Source organism: Hypanus sabinus, chromosome 9 (genome assembly GCF_030144855.1).
Source record: "Hypanus sabinus isolate sHypSab1 chromosome 9, sHypSab1.hap1, whole genome shotgun sequence".
Classification (NCBI taxonomy): Eukaryota; Metazoa; Chordata; class Chondrichthyes; order Myliobatiformes; family Dasyatidae; genus Hypanus; species Hypanus sabinus.
In genome coordinates, this window is record NC_082714.1 from 31,374,573 (window position 1) to 31,393,920 (window position 19,348).

The following is a 19,348-nucleotide window of genomic DNA, read 5'->3' on the forward strand; positions in this document are numbered from 1 at the left end:
GTCTTTTCAAGTGACTAAAGTTTTGCATCAGCTGTACAACCCCTGAAAACCTCTTTAGTAGCTTTGCTAATATGTTGACATTTTTCCAAAGGGATGGAGTCTACGATATAGTACCTTAGGTGAGATCTAGCCAATGGTATTGGGTTTATTTTTTTTTTGCTCTTAACTGTTAAAAGGTGCTTATTATTTTAAAGCAAACACATATTCTCAGTAGGTCAGGCAGCATCAATCGAGAGGTATAAACAGTTCATGTTTCAAGTTTTTAATGCGTCTCCTCTTTCCCTTTCTCCCATGATCCACTCTCCTATCAGATTCCTCCTTCTTTAGCCCTTCACCTCCCAGCTTCTCACTTCATTCCCACTTTCCCACCCACCAATGTACTTTCCCCCTCACCTGGCTTCACCTATCACCTGCCAGCTTGTACTCCTTCCCCTCTCCCCACCTTATTCTGACCTGCAGTCTTCCTTTCCAGTCCTGATGAAGAGCCTTGGCCCAAAACGTTGATTGTTTATCTCCACAGCTGATGCCTGAACTGCTTAGTTCCTCCAGCATTTTGCTGGATTTTCAGCATCTGTAAAATCTCTTGTGTAAAAGACTTACCAGTATATCCCCAGAGACTCCCCATTCCAGCATTTCCATTTACATTATTTTACTGCCTTTTCTTCCTAGAAAGATGCACTGTAGTGCCCAGTGGCATATTGTACCTGAGGTATGTATGCCCATTTCCACAACCGTGCGAATGCAAAACACCAGCTACAAGTTAAGCTGTGTTTTTATAGACAAGGGAAGTGAAAGCTGTTTCTTTAAAACCATGGATGTAATGTGCCCATTTCCACAAGGACAGTAGTTCCAGAGAAAGGCTAAGGATTTTGGAATTGATTGCAGCAAGCCCTTTAGCAGGCCTTCTCTTTCTCAGCCAATATAGACGAGCATTGGTTTATCTAATCACAGTGTGTGAACAAGAAATACCTCAAGCGAGCTTTCTGTTGCCATGGTAAAATATCCCTTTTTCTCCTCCACAGCATATATCCCCACAGAAGTATCTAAGAAAATTGTTAAGTTATTTGTTCCTGGCCAATGACCAAAGATATAGTGTAGTTATGCAGATTTAGGTTGTATTATTCGGTTGTATTATATCTATGCAACAAAGCAGAACAGATGTTGACAGGTTTCCCGCTGTTGACAGAGTGGCTGTCCCAACAAGGCTACGTGTGGAACGCTGGGCCTTCAGTTTTCAGGAGCTGCTGAAAGATCCCTTGGGGCGGCAGGAATTTAGACGCTTCCTGGAAACGGAGATAAGTGGTAAGCACAATTCAATCAAAATTATGTAATAACTGGTTCACCTGCTCATATATAAAAGGGCAGCAGATTGTTGCAATAGTTAATGTCTACCTGACATGTAAAGTGACCCAGATTAGATCTTGATATTGTGTGATGTTGGTCTATTCTCCCCTTTCACTGGGTGTGTTTCCTCCAGATGCTCTGGATTCTAAACACATCCCAAAGATGTGGCGGTAGGTTCATTGATGATGTAAGTTTCTCTCGTGTAGGTGAGTGGTGGGAGTTGATGGACATGTGAGATAGAATAGACTGCAATCGATCAAATGGGGACTGGAACTCATGAGGGTCAGAAGTGGAGAGAGTGAGCAATTTCAAATTCCTGGATGTCAAGATCTCTGAGGATCTAACCTGGCCCCAACATATCGATCTAGCTATAAAGAAGGCAAGACTGCAGCTATATTTCATTAGGAGTTTGAAGAGATTTGCTTTGTCACCTAAAGCACTCAAACATCTATAGTTGTACAGTGGAGAGCATTCTGACAGGCTGCATCAATGTCTCATATGGGGTGGGGGAGGGGGGGTGCGACCGCACAGGATCAAAGTAAGCTGCAGAGAGTTGTAAACTTAAGTCAGCTCCATCTTGGGTACTAGTCTTAATAGTATCCGAGACATCTTAAAGGAGTGGAGCCTCAGAAAGGCAACATCTTTTATTAAGGGCCCCTATCACTCAGAACATGCCCTCTTTTCATTGTTATCATCAGGTAGGAGGTACAGAAGCCTGAGGGCATGCACTCAGTGATTCAGGGACAGCTTCTTACCCTCTGCAATCTGATTCTTAAAGGGACTTTGAACACCTCATGTTTTTTTAAAAACTCTATGTTATATCTGGTTTTGCAGTATTTTTAATCTATTTTATATATATTTACTGTCATTGATTTACATATTTACATAAATTTCACAACACATGCTGGTGATATTAAACCTGATTCTGAATCATGGCATTACTGAGACCAGCATGGACTCAATGGGCCAGGTTGCTTCCTTTCTATGTTACAACAAAACATAAGCTTATTTATATAGGTTTTAATATTTGTTTAAAGAAATTATCTTTATCTCTGTTGTAAGCCTGGTATGAGATGGAGTTGGAATCTAACCTACAGTTAGAGTCAGAGAGCAGTACAGAATGGACACAAGCTCTTTGGCCCAGTACCTTCAGGTTGACATCATTGTCCAGCTGGCTAGTGCATTTGGTCCATATCTCTCCGGACCCTTCCCCTCCATGGACCGATCCAGTGCTTCTTCAATGATATTATTGTACCTGCCTCAACCACTTTCACTGGCAGTTCCTTCTAAATATTCGTCCTTCTCTGTGTCAGAAAGTTGCCTCTTAGGTGCCTTTTAAATCCTTGCCTTCTCACGCTAAGTCTATACCCCCTTGTTTCGGACTCCCCCGATGCTGCTACCACCCACCTTATCTATGCCTCATACTGGTAATCACTTCTCTAAGGTTGCTCTTCATTCTCCTGAATTCGAGGGAATTTACACAGCCTGGCAAACCTTTCCCTATAACTCAAGCCCTTTAACTCTTTCCAATTTAACCGCATCTTTGACAGGGTGACCAAGATTGTGCACGGTACTCCAAGAAGCCTTACAAGTATACAACCGCAACATAATGTCCCAGCTTCTAATCTCAGTGCCCTGACTACATGTAAATGCCTTTTCCACCACCTTACCTGTGATGCCGCTTTCAACCAACTATTTATTAGTACACCTCAGTCTCTCCCTTCACTATCAACAACACCTAATTTTGGGTTATCTGCAAATTTGCTGATCAAGCCTTGTACATTCACATTTTATTATTTATAAAGATGATTACAAAGCAAGATTCCCCTCCCCCCGTTGACCCTTGTCACTTGACACCAGTCACTGTCTCCATTCTGAGAACGTCCTTCAACCAGCACCTTCTGCTTCCAACCTCCGAGCCATTATTAGTTTGCCTTGATTCCATGGGACCTAACCTTCTCAGACCAGCCTACTTTGACAGGGACCTTGTCAAAGGCCCTGCTGAAGCCTAAAGAGACAACGTTCATTGCCCTCCCCCATCACGCTTTTGGTTACCACATCAAAGAATTCTAAAAGATTTGTCGTAGAACAGTTGGAGAAAGATTTTATTTGGTGCTGATCTGTAGTGAATGGACTGTGTATGCTTGGAGAGCCACGAAGTGTTGCTCTTCCAAAATGGAGTCTTCTTCATGTGAAAGTTGTTCCAAGAATTGACATTTGTCCACCAGAGCCAAGCAGTTACGGCAGTAAATGTCCATTCTGTGATCCATCGTTCTCCGGTTGCAGAGGAAGCTTCTGTTGAAGTGTTCTTTATCTAGCTCAAGTTCACCATGCAATACACCTCTGTGAGGAACTATGAAAGGGTAGATTTATAATGAACTTGCAACAGTGCTCAGGAATTCAAAATAACAAATTGTGTTCTGCACAAGAAAGAAAAGAACAAAATCATATCAATAGACAACCGCAGCATGGTAGAGTAGTTGGTCAGGTGTAATACTGTTACAGTGCCCGGGGTTCAGTTCCACTGCTGTGGGTAAGGAGTTTGTTTGTTCTCTCTGACTGGAGTTTTCTCCCGATGCGCCAGTTTCCTCCCAAATTCCAAAAACATAGGAGTTAGTGGGTTAATTGGTCACATGGGCATAAATGGGCAGCACGAGCTCGTTGGGCTGGTAGAGCCTGTTACCAAACCTTTCAGAAAAGAAAATAAAAAGAAAGAAGTAAGATTGCATCAATGTTTGTATTATAAGAACTAAATTAATAATTGGCATAAATAATTGAAATGTGAAATGCTGGTAGGAATAACCTAAAATGAAAACAGAAAATGCCAAAGATACTCAGCAGGTCAAGCAGCATCTGTGGTAGGAGACAAAAATGTGGATGCTTTAGATCAATATCCTTTCACCAGAAGTGGGGAGAAAAGTCTGCTTTGAATTGGAGAGAAGAAGGAGGAGTGGAGAGAACAAAGGGAATAATTACAGTGGGGTGAAGACCAAGAGAATCCCGATGATACAGATGGTATTGGTGCTGTATGTGAGAGGATGGTGAAGGCTGTTAATGATAGCTGGAGGAAGTGTAAATACAGGAGATGAATCAGGATCAAGGAGAGAAAATTAAACTGGAACTGAGAGGTGCCGAACACAGAAGTCGTTGGAAACTTCCTATATGTGTTAATTCTGGCCACTTCTGATATGTCATGCACCTTCAACATCAACTCAAATATTTTCCCTTGTATCCTGTTTGGGTATCCCAAATCTTGTCTATTTCAAATTTCGTGCAAAACGTTTTGCATTTGTTTAATGGTAGGAGTACGTGGATAGCAAATAAGTCAGGAAGGTGGTTAGTAGCACCAAGTGTCAGGAAATTTGTGATTAAAACAACTGTGGCCCAAGATTCACATACAAGTCTGAACCACCGTAAAGCCATTTGCTTTTCTGTTTCCTTGCTTCCTGATTTATTCTGTTTGATTTCTGGTGGCACTTTGGCTGCTATCAGTATATGATGTAACTGGCCTCAGTTAAACACTTCTACAGATAGAAACAGGCCCTTCAGCCCAACACATCCATGCTGAGCCAGATGCATCTCTAAGATAGTATCATTCCCTTGCATTTAGCCCAAATCCCTTTAAACCTTCCCAATCTATGTGCCCATTCAAATGGTATAATTGTACCTGCATTTATCACTTTCTCTGAGATCTCATTTCGTACACCCATCATCCTCTGTGGAAAAACTTGTCTCATAGAACCCATTTTAATCTTTTTCCTCTCAGCTAAGCTTCCCTAGCCTGGGAAAAGGACCGTGACTATCATTTCTTATCTATTCCCTTCATAATTTATATGCCATTATAAAATGAACCCTGAGCTGCATCCACTCCAGAAAAGACTGTCCCAATCTATCCAATATCTTCTTACAACTCAAGCCCCCAGCTCAGGTAATATCCTATGAATCTTTTCTACACCATCTGTAATGTATTGACATTCCTCTTAGAGTATAGCAACCAGAACTATATGCAATCTTGTGTTCTAACCAAGATTTTGTCCAACTATGACATGACATCCCAACTCTTGTATTCAGCAAAACAGCATAACTCTTGTTATATGCCTTCACAATCTTGTCTGTGTCACCACTTTCAGGAAACAATGTACTTATAGTTCTCCCTGTTATACAACAATGCTCAAGGCCTAGCTACTTGTGGTATGTCCTGGCCTGGTTTAAAATCCGAAATTACAACACTTTGCACTTGTCCGAGTTAAATTCCATCTGCTTTTCTTTCCCAGTTAATCAATATCTCATTGTACCCTTAAACAACCTTCTTCTTTGGACACCATAACACCAATTTACAAAATTATGCCACCTATGTTCTCCATTCTCCTGAATATTGGATCATCACAGAGAATCTGGCCTTTGAAGCCAATCCAATGGCACGTAACACACAAAGAGCTGGAGGGACTCAGCAGGTCAGGCAGCATCTAAGGAAATTCAAGGTCTCGACCCGAAACATCGACTCTTAACTCCTCTCCTTAAATGCTGCCTGACCTGTTGAGTTCCTCCAGCATTTTGTGTGTGTTACTCTGTATTTCCAGCACCTGCAGAATCTCTTGTGTTTATAATCTAATATCACTGTACTTCATCTTTAATTTGTTCCTTGCCAGTTTAGCTTGTTTGAATTTTGTGCCAATTGAAAATTCAAATGCCATCTCAGCTTTCCTGAGTCCTGGTAGATTAATTCAAAATCATTACATTAACGACTGTTAAATTATCATAGTTTTTGTCATAATTACAATCACTTTTTTAAAGTCACTTCTTGCCAAACTTTGATACCCAAATTTGCACACAAAAATTAAACCTTTTTGAACAATGTGGAATTTTCACATTTGATATTTTTGTAACTACAAACATAATAATAAACAGCATATGTATCTAACTTTTCCTTAGCTGAATCCATAAAATCTCTCTTAAGATAAGTCACCTCAGTCTTTCATACTTGGACTGAAATAGGAAAAGTAAATAACATTGTTTGACTTGATGCATTTTCATAATTGGCATTCTTAATTTCAAAGGCATTCTGGTAAAATGTTTTTATAATCATCTTTGAACTAGATATGAATTACTGTGGAATATACCATGTTATGTTTACTGTAGAAGTAATTGAGAGAATCTATACAATAAAACATAGGAGACTTCAGATACTGTAATCTGGAATAAAAAGCAAACTGCTGGAGGAACCCAGTGGGTTTTGATGCAGGTCTGAACCCAAGATATCATCTATCCCTTTGCTTCCACAGATGCTGCTCAGGCTTCTGAGTTCCTCCAGCAACTTATAACATGAAAATGTGGATCTCTGAATTCAAATGTTTATATCTGCAATAATTTTCTGCTTTTCAATCTCTAGCTGAGAACCTTAGTTTCTGGGAGGCATGTGAAGATGTACAGTATGGAGAACAATCAAAAGTTGAAGAAAAAGTAGAGAACATTTTTGAGTAAGTTTATTGCTTTTTAAATGACTACTACAAAGGTTATTTTATAAATAGTTTCTGTAATAGTAACAAAATAATTTTCAAACTATTGGAAAATAATTGATGGATAGAGTCTGATCTCACCTGGTCCCTGAACTCCTCCAAACTGATCAAAAAGGCACAACAGCGCCTTTATTTCCTGTGGAGCATCAAGAAAGCTCACCTCTGTCCCAGGATACTGACGGACTTTTGCCGCTGTACCATTGAGAGCATCTCAGTGCGGTATGGCAATTGTCCCATATCAGACCACAAAGCACTCCAGCGGGTGGTGAAAACTGCCTAGTGGATTATTGGCACCCAATTGCCCTCCATTGAGAACATCTACAATAAACGCTGCCTGGGCAGGGCGAAAAGCATTATCAAGGATGCATCTCACCCTAACAGTGGACTTCTTACTCTCCTCCCATCCGGTAGGCACTACAGGAGCCTCCACTCCCGTACCGGCAAGCACAGGCAGAGCTTCTTCCCTGAGGCTGTGACCCTGCTGAACCTCACATCACAGCGCTAAGCAGTATTGCACCCATATTGTACTGTCTCAGTACTTTCATATTTGTGTGCGGTCGCACTTACTTTTTATTTGCAGTTATTTTGTAAATAACACTATTCTTTGCATTTCTGGTTAGATGCTAACTGCATTTCATTTGGCTTTGTATCTGTGCTCAGCACAATGACAATAAAGTTGAATCTAATCTAATCTAATTTTCAAACACATCAGAACTTTCCTCAGTGCTTTTCTGTTACACAAAGCTTGACAGAAATTTAAGGAAAGTTGGCAGGAAGATTATAGTTCAGTACAAACAATGCTTAGCATCATATGCCTTACCTCAACTTGAATATCATGGCAAATTTTAAGGCAGCATTAAATGCTACACCATGATATGGCAAGAGTTTGTTAGCTGTGTGGAAACACTGACAATTTAGTCCCAGGGCTGGCGCACAGAAGCCCACAACCCAAAAGAGAAAATGCCCTTTTCTCAGGTTGAAGACTTCTGGGTTGAAAGAAGGATACTTAATTACAACTATTGCAATCTGCTCCAAGTGTGTTTTTAATTGTGCATAAAGCAAGTAAACTATTGGGCAACCTACTGTGCTTTATTCAGTACAAAGGTAATTTCCATTGGAGATTGGCAGAGATCGGCGACTGGCAGAATAATATTGTTTAAAACAAAGTGATGGAGCTCTCTTGGAGTGGAGCATAAAAGCTAACTGGCTCCTATTCATACAAGAGGAAAATCAATTGTGATGATAATTCTGTGATCTGAATTGTGCGATCAAAATAGCTACCTCAGGGGCAAAAAACTTGATCCCAATTTTTGTTGTTCTGGTTAGGAAATACTTGAATTTTGGTACAATGTGTTAAATTCTAGACCTTACACCTGTTTTGTAATTCTTGAGAGTGTTGCATTGGAATAAACATTTGTAAAGGCCCATTTACAGATTCTTGCAGTGTCCCTACCTGGAAAGTCCAATATTAGACATCTTGATAAGGTGCCAGCATTGTTCTACAACAGTGGAGCCAAAAAGGAGGGAAGTAATTGTGATCCTATTTACAACTTCTATGGAGTGGGACTAGCTCCATCCCCAGTTTTAACATATAAATTTTGCTTCCTAGAGCTTGGGTCAATAGTTTCCCTAGATGGGTCTTAGACCTTTATATATCCATTAATGAGGGACCTAATACCAATGTTAAATGGCTTCCAAAAACCAACTATCTTTGTTTAAATTTGTTACTTGACCATGACTGTGTTTTCTAACACTCCAACCACAGGGCTCCCAAATGTCCATTAGCTAGAATTAAGGGAAGATCCCACAGAAAGAGAAACTGCTGCCCGTGAAGGGAATTGTTCAACCAAATGCATATTGCTTTGTCTAAATAAAAGGTAGTAGATGACTTGTAAGTGCACCCACCACCAGATGCAGGCTTGTCATTGTGACATTCAAACTGATAGAAGACAAATTAAAATTTAGCTGGGCCTAAAATTAAATTCTGAACCCCTAAGGAAAATACATTGGTACCCTTGCAGTTCAAATATTATAAAGATATGTGGAACCTGTCATCATAGTTATTAAGTTTGTAGAAAGCAGGAAGGTAACAACTGATGTGCAATAGTAATTGGTGTTGTGGGATATTAGATATGACAAAGTAGTTGCGGTTTGCTACAAGTTGTTTACTTCATTGTGTATTGACCAGAAATATTACTGGAATAATAATGATGTGTTCTTGGCATTCATCATTATTAATCTTAAAAACTCCAGCAGCATTTAGAGAATGGATTACCATGAGTTAATGATCACCACTAATTTTTGGATGATTTGAAAACTGACATTAATTATACTATAGCCATGATCATCTCGTGAAATAAATTACATGTCAGGCAATTGCTGAATTAATGTCGGTAGTCTTCACATAAAGTCATTCATATCTTTCGAATCTGAATTACAGTGGCTTGCAGAAGTTTGGGCACCCCTGGTCACAATTTCTGTTACTGTGGATAACTAAGCAAGTAAAAGACGACCTGATTTCAAAAAGGCATAAAGTTAAAGATGACACATTTCTTTTATATTTTCAGCAAGGTTACTTTTTATTTCCATCTTTTACAGTTTCAAAATAACAAAAAAGGAAAAGGGACCAAAGCAAAAGTTTGGGCACCCTGCATGGTCAGTACTTAGTAACACCCTCTTTGGCAAGTTATCACAGCTTGTAAACACTTTCTGTACCCAGCTAAGAGTCTTTCAATTCTTGTTTGGGGGATTTTTGCCCATTCTTCCTTGAAAAAGGCTTCCAGTTCTGTGAGATTCTTGGACCGTCTTGCGTGCACTGCTCTTTTGAGATCTATCCACAGACTTTTGATGATGTTTAGGTCGGGGGACTGTGAGGGCCACGGCAAAACATTCAGCTTGCGCCTCTTGAAGTAGTCCACTGTGGATTCTGAGGTGTGTTTAGGATCATTATCCTGTTGTAGAAGCCAACCTCTTTTCATCTTCAGCTTTTTCACAGACAGTGTGATATTTGCTGGTATTTAATTGAATTCATTCTTCCCTCTAACAGTGAAATGTTCCCCATGCCACTGACTGCAAACAAGCCCAAAACATGATCGATCCACCCCCCGTGCTTAACAGTTGGAGAGATGTTCTTTTCATGAAATTCTGCACCCTTTTTTCTCCAAACATAACTTTGCTCATTGCAGCCAAAAAGCTCTATTTTAACTTCATCAGTCTGCAGGACTTGTTTCCAAAATGCATCAGGCTTGTTTAGATGTTCCTTTTCAAACTTCTGATGCTGAATTTTGTGGTGAGGGTGCAGGAAAGGTTTTCTTCTGATGACTCTTCCATGAAGGTCAAATTTGTGCAGGTGTCGCTGCACGGTAGAACAGTGCACCATCACTCCAGAGTCTGCTAAATCTTCCTGAAGGTCTTTTGCAGTCGAACGGGGGTTTTGATTTGCCTTTTTAGCAATCCTACGAGCAGTTCTCTAGGAAAGTTTTCTTGGTCTTCCAGACCTCAACTTGACCTCCACTATTCCTGTTAACTGCCATTTTTTAATTACATTACAAACTGAGGAAACAGCTACCTGAAAATGCTTTGCTATCTTCCTATAGCCTTCTGCTTTGTGAGCATCAATTATTTTAATTTTAGGCAGCTGCTTAGAGGAGCCCATGGCTGCTGATTGTTGGGACAAGGTTTGAGGACTCGGTATTTATTAAGCTTTGAAATTTGCATAACCTGGACTTTCCTAACGATGACTGTGAACAAGCCATAGCCCTAACAAGCTAATTAAGGTCTGAGACCTTAGTAAAAGTCATCTGAGAGCTCAAATCTCTTGGGGTGCCCTAACTTTTGCATGGTGCTCCTTTCCTTTTTGTCACTCTAAAATTGTAGAAAACAAAAATAACACACTAATCTTGCTTAAAATGTTGAAAAGAATGTTTCATCTTTAACTTCATGACTTTTGGAGATCAGTTCATCTTCTACTCACTTAACTATTCACAGTAACAGAAATTTTGACCAGGGATGCCCAAACTTTTGCATGCCACTGTATAGTCCCAATATCCAACTAAATGTTGGATGCCTGCAGAGAGAAAAAAGAAGGCTGATGAGCTACACACAAAATGCTGGAGGAACTCAGCAGGTCAGACTGCATCAATACAGAGGAATAAAGAGTTAATGTTTCAGCCCAAGGATTAGGGGTTCAGCCCAAAATGATATCTCTTTATTCCTCTCTATGGATGCTGCCTGAACTGCTAAGTGCCTCCAGCATTTTTTTTTTTTGTGTGTTACTTGGTATTTCCAGCATCTGCAGAATCTTTTCTGTTTTATGAAGCTGATGTGTGATTATTTTTGCCTCATAAGCATATCTTGTCAGTGTTTTTGACACAGAAGGTTGGGGCGAGAGAGGAAATGTAGTTGTAATTGGGGATAGTGTAGTCAGCGGAACAGACGCAATTCCACATCGCAAGGACCATGACTCACGAAGGCTGTGTTGTCAGCCTGCTGCCTGGGTTTGGGACATCTCATCTGGCCTGCAGAGCAACTTGGGCAGGAGTGGAAGGAGTCAGCTGTGGGTACAAGAAACTATCAAAACTGCAGAAAAGTCCATGTGGGTACCATTGACATATGAAGAACAAGTAAAGATGTTCTGCTGAGAGAATTTGAGCAGCCAGGCACTAAATTATAATACAGAATCAAACAGCTAATAGTCACGGAATTGTTACCCAAGCACATGCAAATTGGCACAAGGTCAGAGTTAACTGTGTAGCTCAAAGTGTGGTGTGGGAGAAGTTGGTTTGAATTCATGGGACAATGGCACCAGTATTGGGAAAGGAGTGAGCTGTTTTGATAGGATGGGCTTCACCTGAACCACGGTGAGACCAGGCTCCCAGTGAATCACAGAACTAGGGCTGTGAATAAGGCTTTAAACTAGATAAGAGGGAAAAGGCTCAACAGCTTGGAAAAGTACAGATAAAGCAAAAGGGAAAGAGAGTTCAAGGGAGGTCACTGAAGTATCCAGAATAAAGTTGAGAACATTTGAAGAAATTAACTTCAGATAACATAGAGACAAAATTAAGAAGAGGTGTGTTGAATACAAGACTGAAGTTGTTATATATGGTTGCGCACAATATATGAAATAAGATAGCTGAGCTTAGTGGAGTTAAGATTCAGCGGGTGTGATATTGTACGCATCATCGTGCTTGGAAAAAAAATCATAGCTGGGAGCTAAACATTGAGATACACATCCTTTCAAAAAGAAGGGCTGGTGAGCAGGGGGTGGGGTGGGGAATAATGCTGTTGGTAAAGTTGAAATCATATTCTTAGAAATTATACAGGATCAGAAGATCTATAATTGCTGTGGGTAGAGTTAAAAAGTTACAAGGGTAAAAAGGCCCTGATGGGAGTTGTATATAGGACTCTGAATACTAGCTAGAATGTGGGATGCAAATTACAGTGGGAGATAGAAAAGGCTTGTAAAAAGGGCAATGTTACATGGGCAATATTGATAGAATGGGAAAATCAGGTTGGCATTGATCTCCAGAAGAAGCTTGTGAAATGCCTAGGGAATGGTTTCTAGAGCAGCTTGTGGTCAACCCATGAGGGAAATGACAGTTCTAGACTTAGTGTTTGCAATGAACCAGATTTGATAAGGGATTTTAAAATAAAGGAACCCTTAGGAGGTAGTGATCATAGCATGATGGGATTCCCCTGCAGTTTGAGAGGGAGAAACTAAAATTGGATGTATGGGTATCACAGTTGAGTAAAGGTAACTACAGGGGCATGAGCAAGCTCATATCCACATCTTGCTCAGTCAACACTGGTTTGCCCCAGAGGCATGTTCTCTCCCTTCTTCTATTTTCTCTGTACACCAATGGCTACATCTCCAGTGATCCATCTTTTAAACTGAAAGTATACGGATGACACCAGTATCATAGAACCAATCACCAGAGGTGACAAATTGAAAACCAAAAGCTGGTGTCTTGGCACAATCATAACTTGGATCTTAATGCCCTCAAAGCCGTGGCGATGCACATCAACTTCAGGAGAAGTGAGTCCCCTCTCCACTCACTCACTATTGCTCTACAGTTAGCATCGTTTCAGCATTCGGTTCTGGGCATCATTATTTTGCAGGGCCTCATGTGGGAGAACAATATCTCCTCCATTAACGAAAAGCCTCTACAGAGGATTTATCTCTTGCAGTATTTGGTAAAATTACATCTTCCCCAGCACGTACTGGTGCAATTCTACACTGCCGTCATAGAGAGCATCCTCACATCACCAATTACTATCTGGTTTGGTGCAGTGTCCTCTCACAATGTACAAAAATTACAGGAAACTTTCAAGACAGCAGAAGAGGTCGTTGGCTGTGGTCTACTCTCACTGCAGGATTTGTATCTGTCCAAGATAAAGCAGCGGGCAGGAAGAAACATTGACATCAGAGATTCTGCAGGTGCTGGAAATCCAGTGTAACACACACATTTCTGGAGGAACTCAGCAGGTCAGACAGCATCTATAAAGGGAAATAAGTGAGTGCAGTGCTAATGTAGTGGTTAGCACAAGACTGTTACAGCTCAGGGTGTTCTGGAATTCAGAGTTCAATTCTGGCACCGTCTTTAAGGAGTTTGTAACCTCTCGGTGGGTTTCCTGAACATACTTAGATTTCCTCACACAGTCCAAAGATATACTGGTTAGCCGGTTAATTAGTCATAGTAAAGTGTCTTGTGATTAGGTTATGGTTAAATAGGTAGTCTACTGGACGGTGCAGGGCATTCGGCCGAATGTGCTGTTCCATATTGTATCTCCAAATAAAATAAATAGTTGACATTTCAGCCCGAGACCCTTCATCAGGACTGGAAAGGAAGGGGAACATGCCAGAATATGAATGGGGGATGTGGGGGCAGGAGGGAAGGGATGGAGTTACAAGATGGAAGGTGGCAGGTGAAGCCAGATGAGTGGTAGGTAGGTGGACCAGGGGGATAAAGTGAGAAGCTGGGAGGTGATAGGTGGAAAAAGTAAAAGGGCTGAAGGAGGAATCTGATAGGAGAGGAGTGTGGGCCGTGGAAGAAAGGGAAAGAGGAGGGACATGAGGGGAGTGATGGGCAACTGAGAAGAAGGGGTAAGAGGGGATCACGAATGGGGAATGGAAAAGGAGAGAGGGGAGGAGGGAGAAAATGCTGGAAATTGGAGAAATCTATGTTTGTGCTGCCAATTTCCACCCAAAAACCACAATGAATGTTGCAGAAATAATTCAGCGACACCACTCCTTCAATTTGCTGTCCAACTCGGCAAAAGATGGTAGCATTCCAGTGCAATCAAATATAACCAGAAGTTCAGCTAAATTAGAATGAAGCCCATGACAGGTCACATTGTGGAGAAGCTCTTCAGCATTTGAACATGTTATGATCAATTTCATTCCAGATAAAAGTTACAAATTAAATAGGAAAATTATTTTAGGGATCATAAGGTCTAATAAGACCACTTGGTATATTATATCAGATGTACTGTAGCTGCATCATCTTTGTTAGGGATCTCATCCTTTGATCCATTTTGAAGCTGGTTGACCAGGGTAATGCTTGTAAAGTGAGGCAGTGTTTCTGCATGTCACTGTCCAATTTGTACAGAGGGAGAATGTTGTTAAATGATGCATAGTTTGATCAGGGTTGTAGTTTACATTCTGCCAAATACACCAATTATGTATTAATCGACCCAAGCAACACAACCTGTTCAGATCCAGTGTGGTAAAGGTGCAGTATGGCAAATGCTATCAGCATATTCTAAGGAGATAATGACCAGAAGTATGAGCATACTGTACTGCTATACAATGACCTTGTCAGTAGAATATCTCAGTTGCACAATGAAACAGAGGCATCATAATAAAAACATAACATTTTGTTGACTCGGAATGACCGATTTTATAGAACATGGTTAGCTTAGCACTGTCAGTCTTGGTGCTAACCCACAAGTTGGCAAGCTGTGAGCTACAGCACAAAGATTCAACACTCTTCCTGCCCTTTATGTGCTCCGCAATAAAGCAGTGAGGTCTACTGGCGAGGAGATTTACCTCGACGATCACGGTGCAGGAAGGTGCATTTTTTAAAATGAAAGTTAGCTCCAGACTTTTGGAATATTGATCTTCTGATTGCCTGAATTATTGACACAAGATTTTCATTTGCAGACAGTTTCTTGCAGCAGGTGCCAGTAAATGGGTGAATATTGACAGTAAAACAATGGAGAAAACACTTGATGGATTACAAATGCCTCATCACTATATCTTTGAAGATGCACAGATGCATATTTATATGCTAATGAAAAAGGTGAGTGGTCAGTGATCATATGTAATTAAATCAGGACTGACGCTAAAACAACGTTCTAACATTTAATAAATTTATTTATTATATGATGCTGTCCCACTTAAAGCATTCATGATATACCTGAAATAGATGTGTTGTGAATATTATGAGATGATACGTAAGCAAGTAGAAGCAAGGGTTGTGGGTAGTGGCCTTACATTGAGTTGAACAGTAACAGAGTTGAGACAATGTAGAAGAACAACATTATATTTCAGATTAGTAATTGTCATGTAATTTCTTCCTTAAATTAAAAAAAGGTTCTTTTTCAAAATTTTGTACAGAAAGAACAATAGTTGGTCCTGGAGCTGCAGAATCATAGAACCCTGCAGCACAGGAATGGGCCCATCAGCCCATCTAGTCTGTGCTGAAATATTAATATGCCTAGTCCCATGGATCAGCACCCAGCCCATAGTCCTCCCTCCATACCCCTTCATCCATGTACCTAACCAAATTTTTCTTAAATGTTGAAATTGAACACTCATCCACCACTTCTGCTGGCAGCTTGTTCAATACTCTTACCATCCTCTGAAGAAGTTTTCCCTCATGTTCCCCTTAAACATTTCACCCTTGACCCTTAACCTCTAGTTCTAGTCTCACTCAACCTCAGTGGGGACAAAAACCTGCTTGCATTTACCCTGTCTATACCCCTCAATTTTATGTGCCTCTATCAAAATCTCCCCTCATTCCCCAGTGCTCTAGGGAATGAGGTCCTAACCTGTTCAAACATTCCCTATTTTTCAGGGCCTCAAGTCCTGGCAAAATCCATGTGAATTTTATCCGCACTCTTTCAATCTCATTGACATTTTTCCTGCAGGTGGGTGACCAAAACTGCTCACAATGCTCCTAAATGGGCCTCACCAACATCTTATATAACTTCAGCCTAACATCCCAACTCTTGTACCCAATTCTTTGATTTATGTAGGCCACGTACCAAAAGCTTTCATTACAGCCCTATCTGTCTGTGACGCCACTCTCAAGGAATTATGGATCTATATTCCTAGATCTCTGTGTTCTACTACATTCCTCAGTGCCTTGCTTCTCGTTGTGTAAGACCTATCCTGACGTGTATCCCAAGGGGCAACATCTCACCCTTGTTTGCATTAAATTCCATCTAACATTTTTCAGCACATTTTTCCCATTAGCCCAGAACCCGCTGCAAGCTTTGAAAGTCTACCTCACTGTCCACTACACCCCCAATCTTAGTGCAGCTTTGCTGTTCCAGTTTACCACATTATCATCCAGATTACTGATATAGATGATAAACGACAGTGGACCCAGCACTGATCCCTGGAACACACCACTTGTCACAGGCATCCAGTTGGCAAGCCAATGATTTAATGCCACTCTCTGATTTCTGCGAAGCCAGTGTCTAATCCATTTTACTGCCTCACCTTGAATGCCAAGCGACTGAACCTTCTGAACCAACCTCCCATGTGGGACCTTGTTAGAGGCTGTGCTAAAGTCCACATAGACAACACGCAGTCTTTTGATTTAGATTACTTTATTGTCATTTATACCAGGGTAAAATGAGATTCCTTGCTCACAGAGTAGAGTTTTCCTTTATAATAACAAGTGCAAAACTGTAATTTTTTAAATAAGTAGAACTAAATTTACAAGTGACTATGCACCAGTAACTGAATTCTGTGCAAAATCTGATATTTTATCTGCTTTCTGACTTTTTCCAATAAAACATTTGTCTTTTGTTTCTTTTGAACAATAATAGGCACAGGTTTGAAAGAGAAAACAGGAGAATGCCAAGAACACACAGCAGGTCAGGCAACATCTGTAGAAAGAGAAGCAGTTAACATTTCAACACTTAAGCAGAACTGGGAAACCAATCATTTCCCAGTTCTGATGAAGGGTCCAGGCCTAAAGTTAACAAACAACTGTGTTCATCTCAAATTTCCAGCCTCTTTTTTTTAGTTTTCCACTTAATATTGTAAGTATTCATGTGGAATTTTAGCACAACAGTGTACATTTAAGAAATTAACAACAACTTAAAAGGCTGGCATAAAATTGTAGTAGAGTCTGGACTGTAGCTGACTCTAGTCTGGAATGTTGGCAATGGGATAATTCCACCCCTCAAAGAGAGCAATACAGATTTTTATCTGTATTATTACTGTAATATTATTTACTGTAGTTGTTGGTTTAGTGGAGAGAACAATAATGCTGAAATAAGAGATCTTATTTATTGTTTGTTATTTCCTGCCATCCTGTAATTCAGTTACTGATGTTGAAGCATTATCACAGCATCGGGGTGTCCCATGGAAGCACTAGAATTGGGCAACAGTGGTGAATGTGTGCTGCACAGATGTTTGGGTTGTTCTATATATTCACCGCAATGGAGATTGCACTCAGTACTTCCCTGGCACTGACCTTAGTTAAAAGAAGTAAAAAAGGCTGCCCGGTATGTCACATGGCAGCAAAGGGACCTGTCTAGACAGACTACAATACCACTATTATCTATAACCTAAAGCGCAAGCAGATGGGACCAGCTAAGCACATTGAACACATTTACCAGGTACTCCAAAGTTCAAAATAAGTTTATTATCAAGGTATGTGTTACCCTGACATTTGCTTTCTTTGCAGGCATTCACAGTCAAAACAAATAAATACAAAAGAATCATTGAAAACTGTGTAAATACAGAAAAAATGATAATGAGTAAGTAAGTAATACTGAGAACGTGAGCTGTGGGGTCCTTGAAAGTGAGTCCAAAGGTTGTGGATTTAGTTCAGTGTTGAAGTGAGTGAAGTAATCCGCGCTGGTTCAGTATTTTGATGGTTGAAGGGTAATAGCTGTTCCTGAACCTGGTGCTGCAGGATCTAAGATCCCGTACCACCTGCCCAATGGCAGCAGTGAGAAGAGAGCACAGCCTTCGTGGTGGATGATATCCTTGATGATGGATGCTGCTTTCTTGTGGCAATGCGCCTTGTAGATGTGCTCGGTGGTGAGGAGGGCTTTTCCTGCGATAGACTGGGCTCTGTGCACCACTTTTGTAGGCCTTTTCATTCTTGGGCAAAGGGGTTCCATACCAGACGGAGAGGCAACCAGTCCGAGCTGGAACCGCGAAGGACCGCTGGTCCCAGGGCTCACGCGGGTTCCGTGCGTCCTTTCAGGCAAGTGTGAAGATTTCTGTGGTGTTGCCCTAAGGGATGGGGTGTGTGGGACATAGTGCAGCAACCTTGTATCGGGATCTTTCCGTGATCACAACGTTAACGCTTTCCATGTAACGGTTTAGGCCTCCATTCACAACATTGACAAAGTGGTCCTAATCTTTGAATTTCCAGCCAGCCTAGAATTCTCCAGAAGTGAATAATGTAGATGAGAGATGAAGTACTGCAGCCCCTAGATGAGATGGACAGTACGGTATGAAGATAACTCTTGGAGATCCAAACTGTCCTTAGAATTTTGTTCTTGTTGGGATTTGTAGGTCTTGGCATCATGCGAATGTATAGCTGGGGGATGGGTTGTAAGTTAAAGGCAATGATTGCCAACTGAGCAAATGGAAGATATCGTTGCATTCCCACAATAATGGATTTTGTGGATATAGTAAGATCTAGTTATCATACTTTTTTATGATAATTATTATTACTTTTACATCTTGAAAGTGCATTCTACGTGTACAATTTTAGCCACCTACTCCCAGATCACCGAGACATTGGTGTATACCCCATAAAATTACATCAAAGCCTAAAAAGTGGAATCCAGAAAGCATATAATTTATGAGATAGACTATTAAAGTAAGGGCATAGATTTAAAAGATTTATTTAATCAGACTGAATGATAGAACAGGTGCCAGATGACAGAAATGCACCAGTGAATGGTGTCCAAGAAACTTCCTTGAATACCTCGACAGCAAAACTTCAGTATTTTATCCTTGGTTATAATTCTAGTGATTTGTTGTTATTTCTGTTCTGTATGAAAAACATAGAACATTTTGGCATGCGAATTACCCACCAATTGGAAGTGGAGAAAATCTGACTCTCATATTAACAGAGACAAAATGATTAATGAAACGGGTTCAAATGTAAAGTGGCAGTGAAATAAAATGGAAAATGTGTCAGAAAGTAAGAGAAATATAGAAAAGATTGACATAGTGTTGCATTTCTCCCTTCTCACTGGCTAGCTATGGTTTCAATTCTCCGGACTGA

The 19,348-nt window shown here is 40.6% G+C and overlaps 1 protein-coding gene across 1 annotated transcript in view; it reads left to right on the forward strand.

Annotated features, from left to right (window-relative positions):
* Positions 1–19,348, forward strand: part of rgs11 (regulator of G protein signaling 11) — a 135,872-nt gene that overhangs the window by 102,049 nt on the left and 14,475 nt on the right. Inside the window, exons 13-15 of the mRNA XM_059979415.1 lie at positions 1,187–1,302; positions 6,734–6,821; positions 15,022–15,160. Coding sequence (XP_059835398.1) covers positions 1,187–1,302; positions 6,734–6,821; positions 15,022–15,160 — 343 coding nt within the window. The remainder of the gene's footprint in view (positions 1–1,186; positions 1,303–6,733; positions 6,822–15,021; positions 15,161–19,348) is intronic.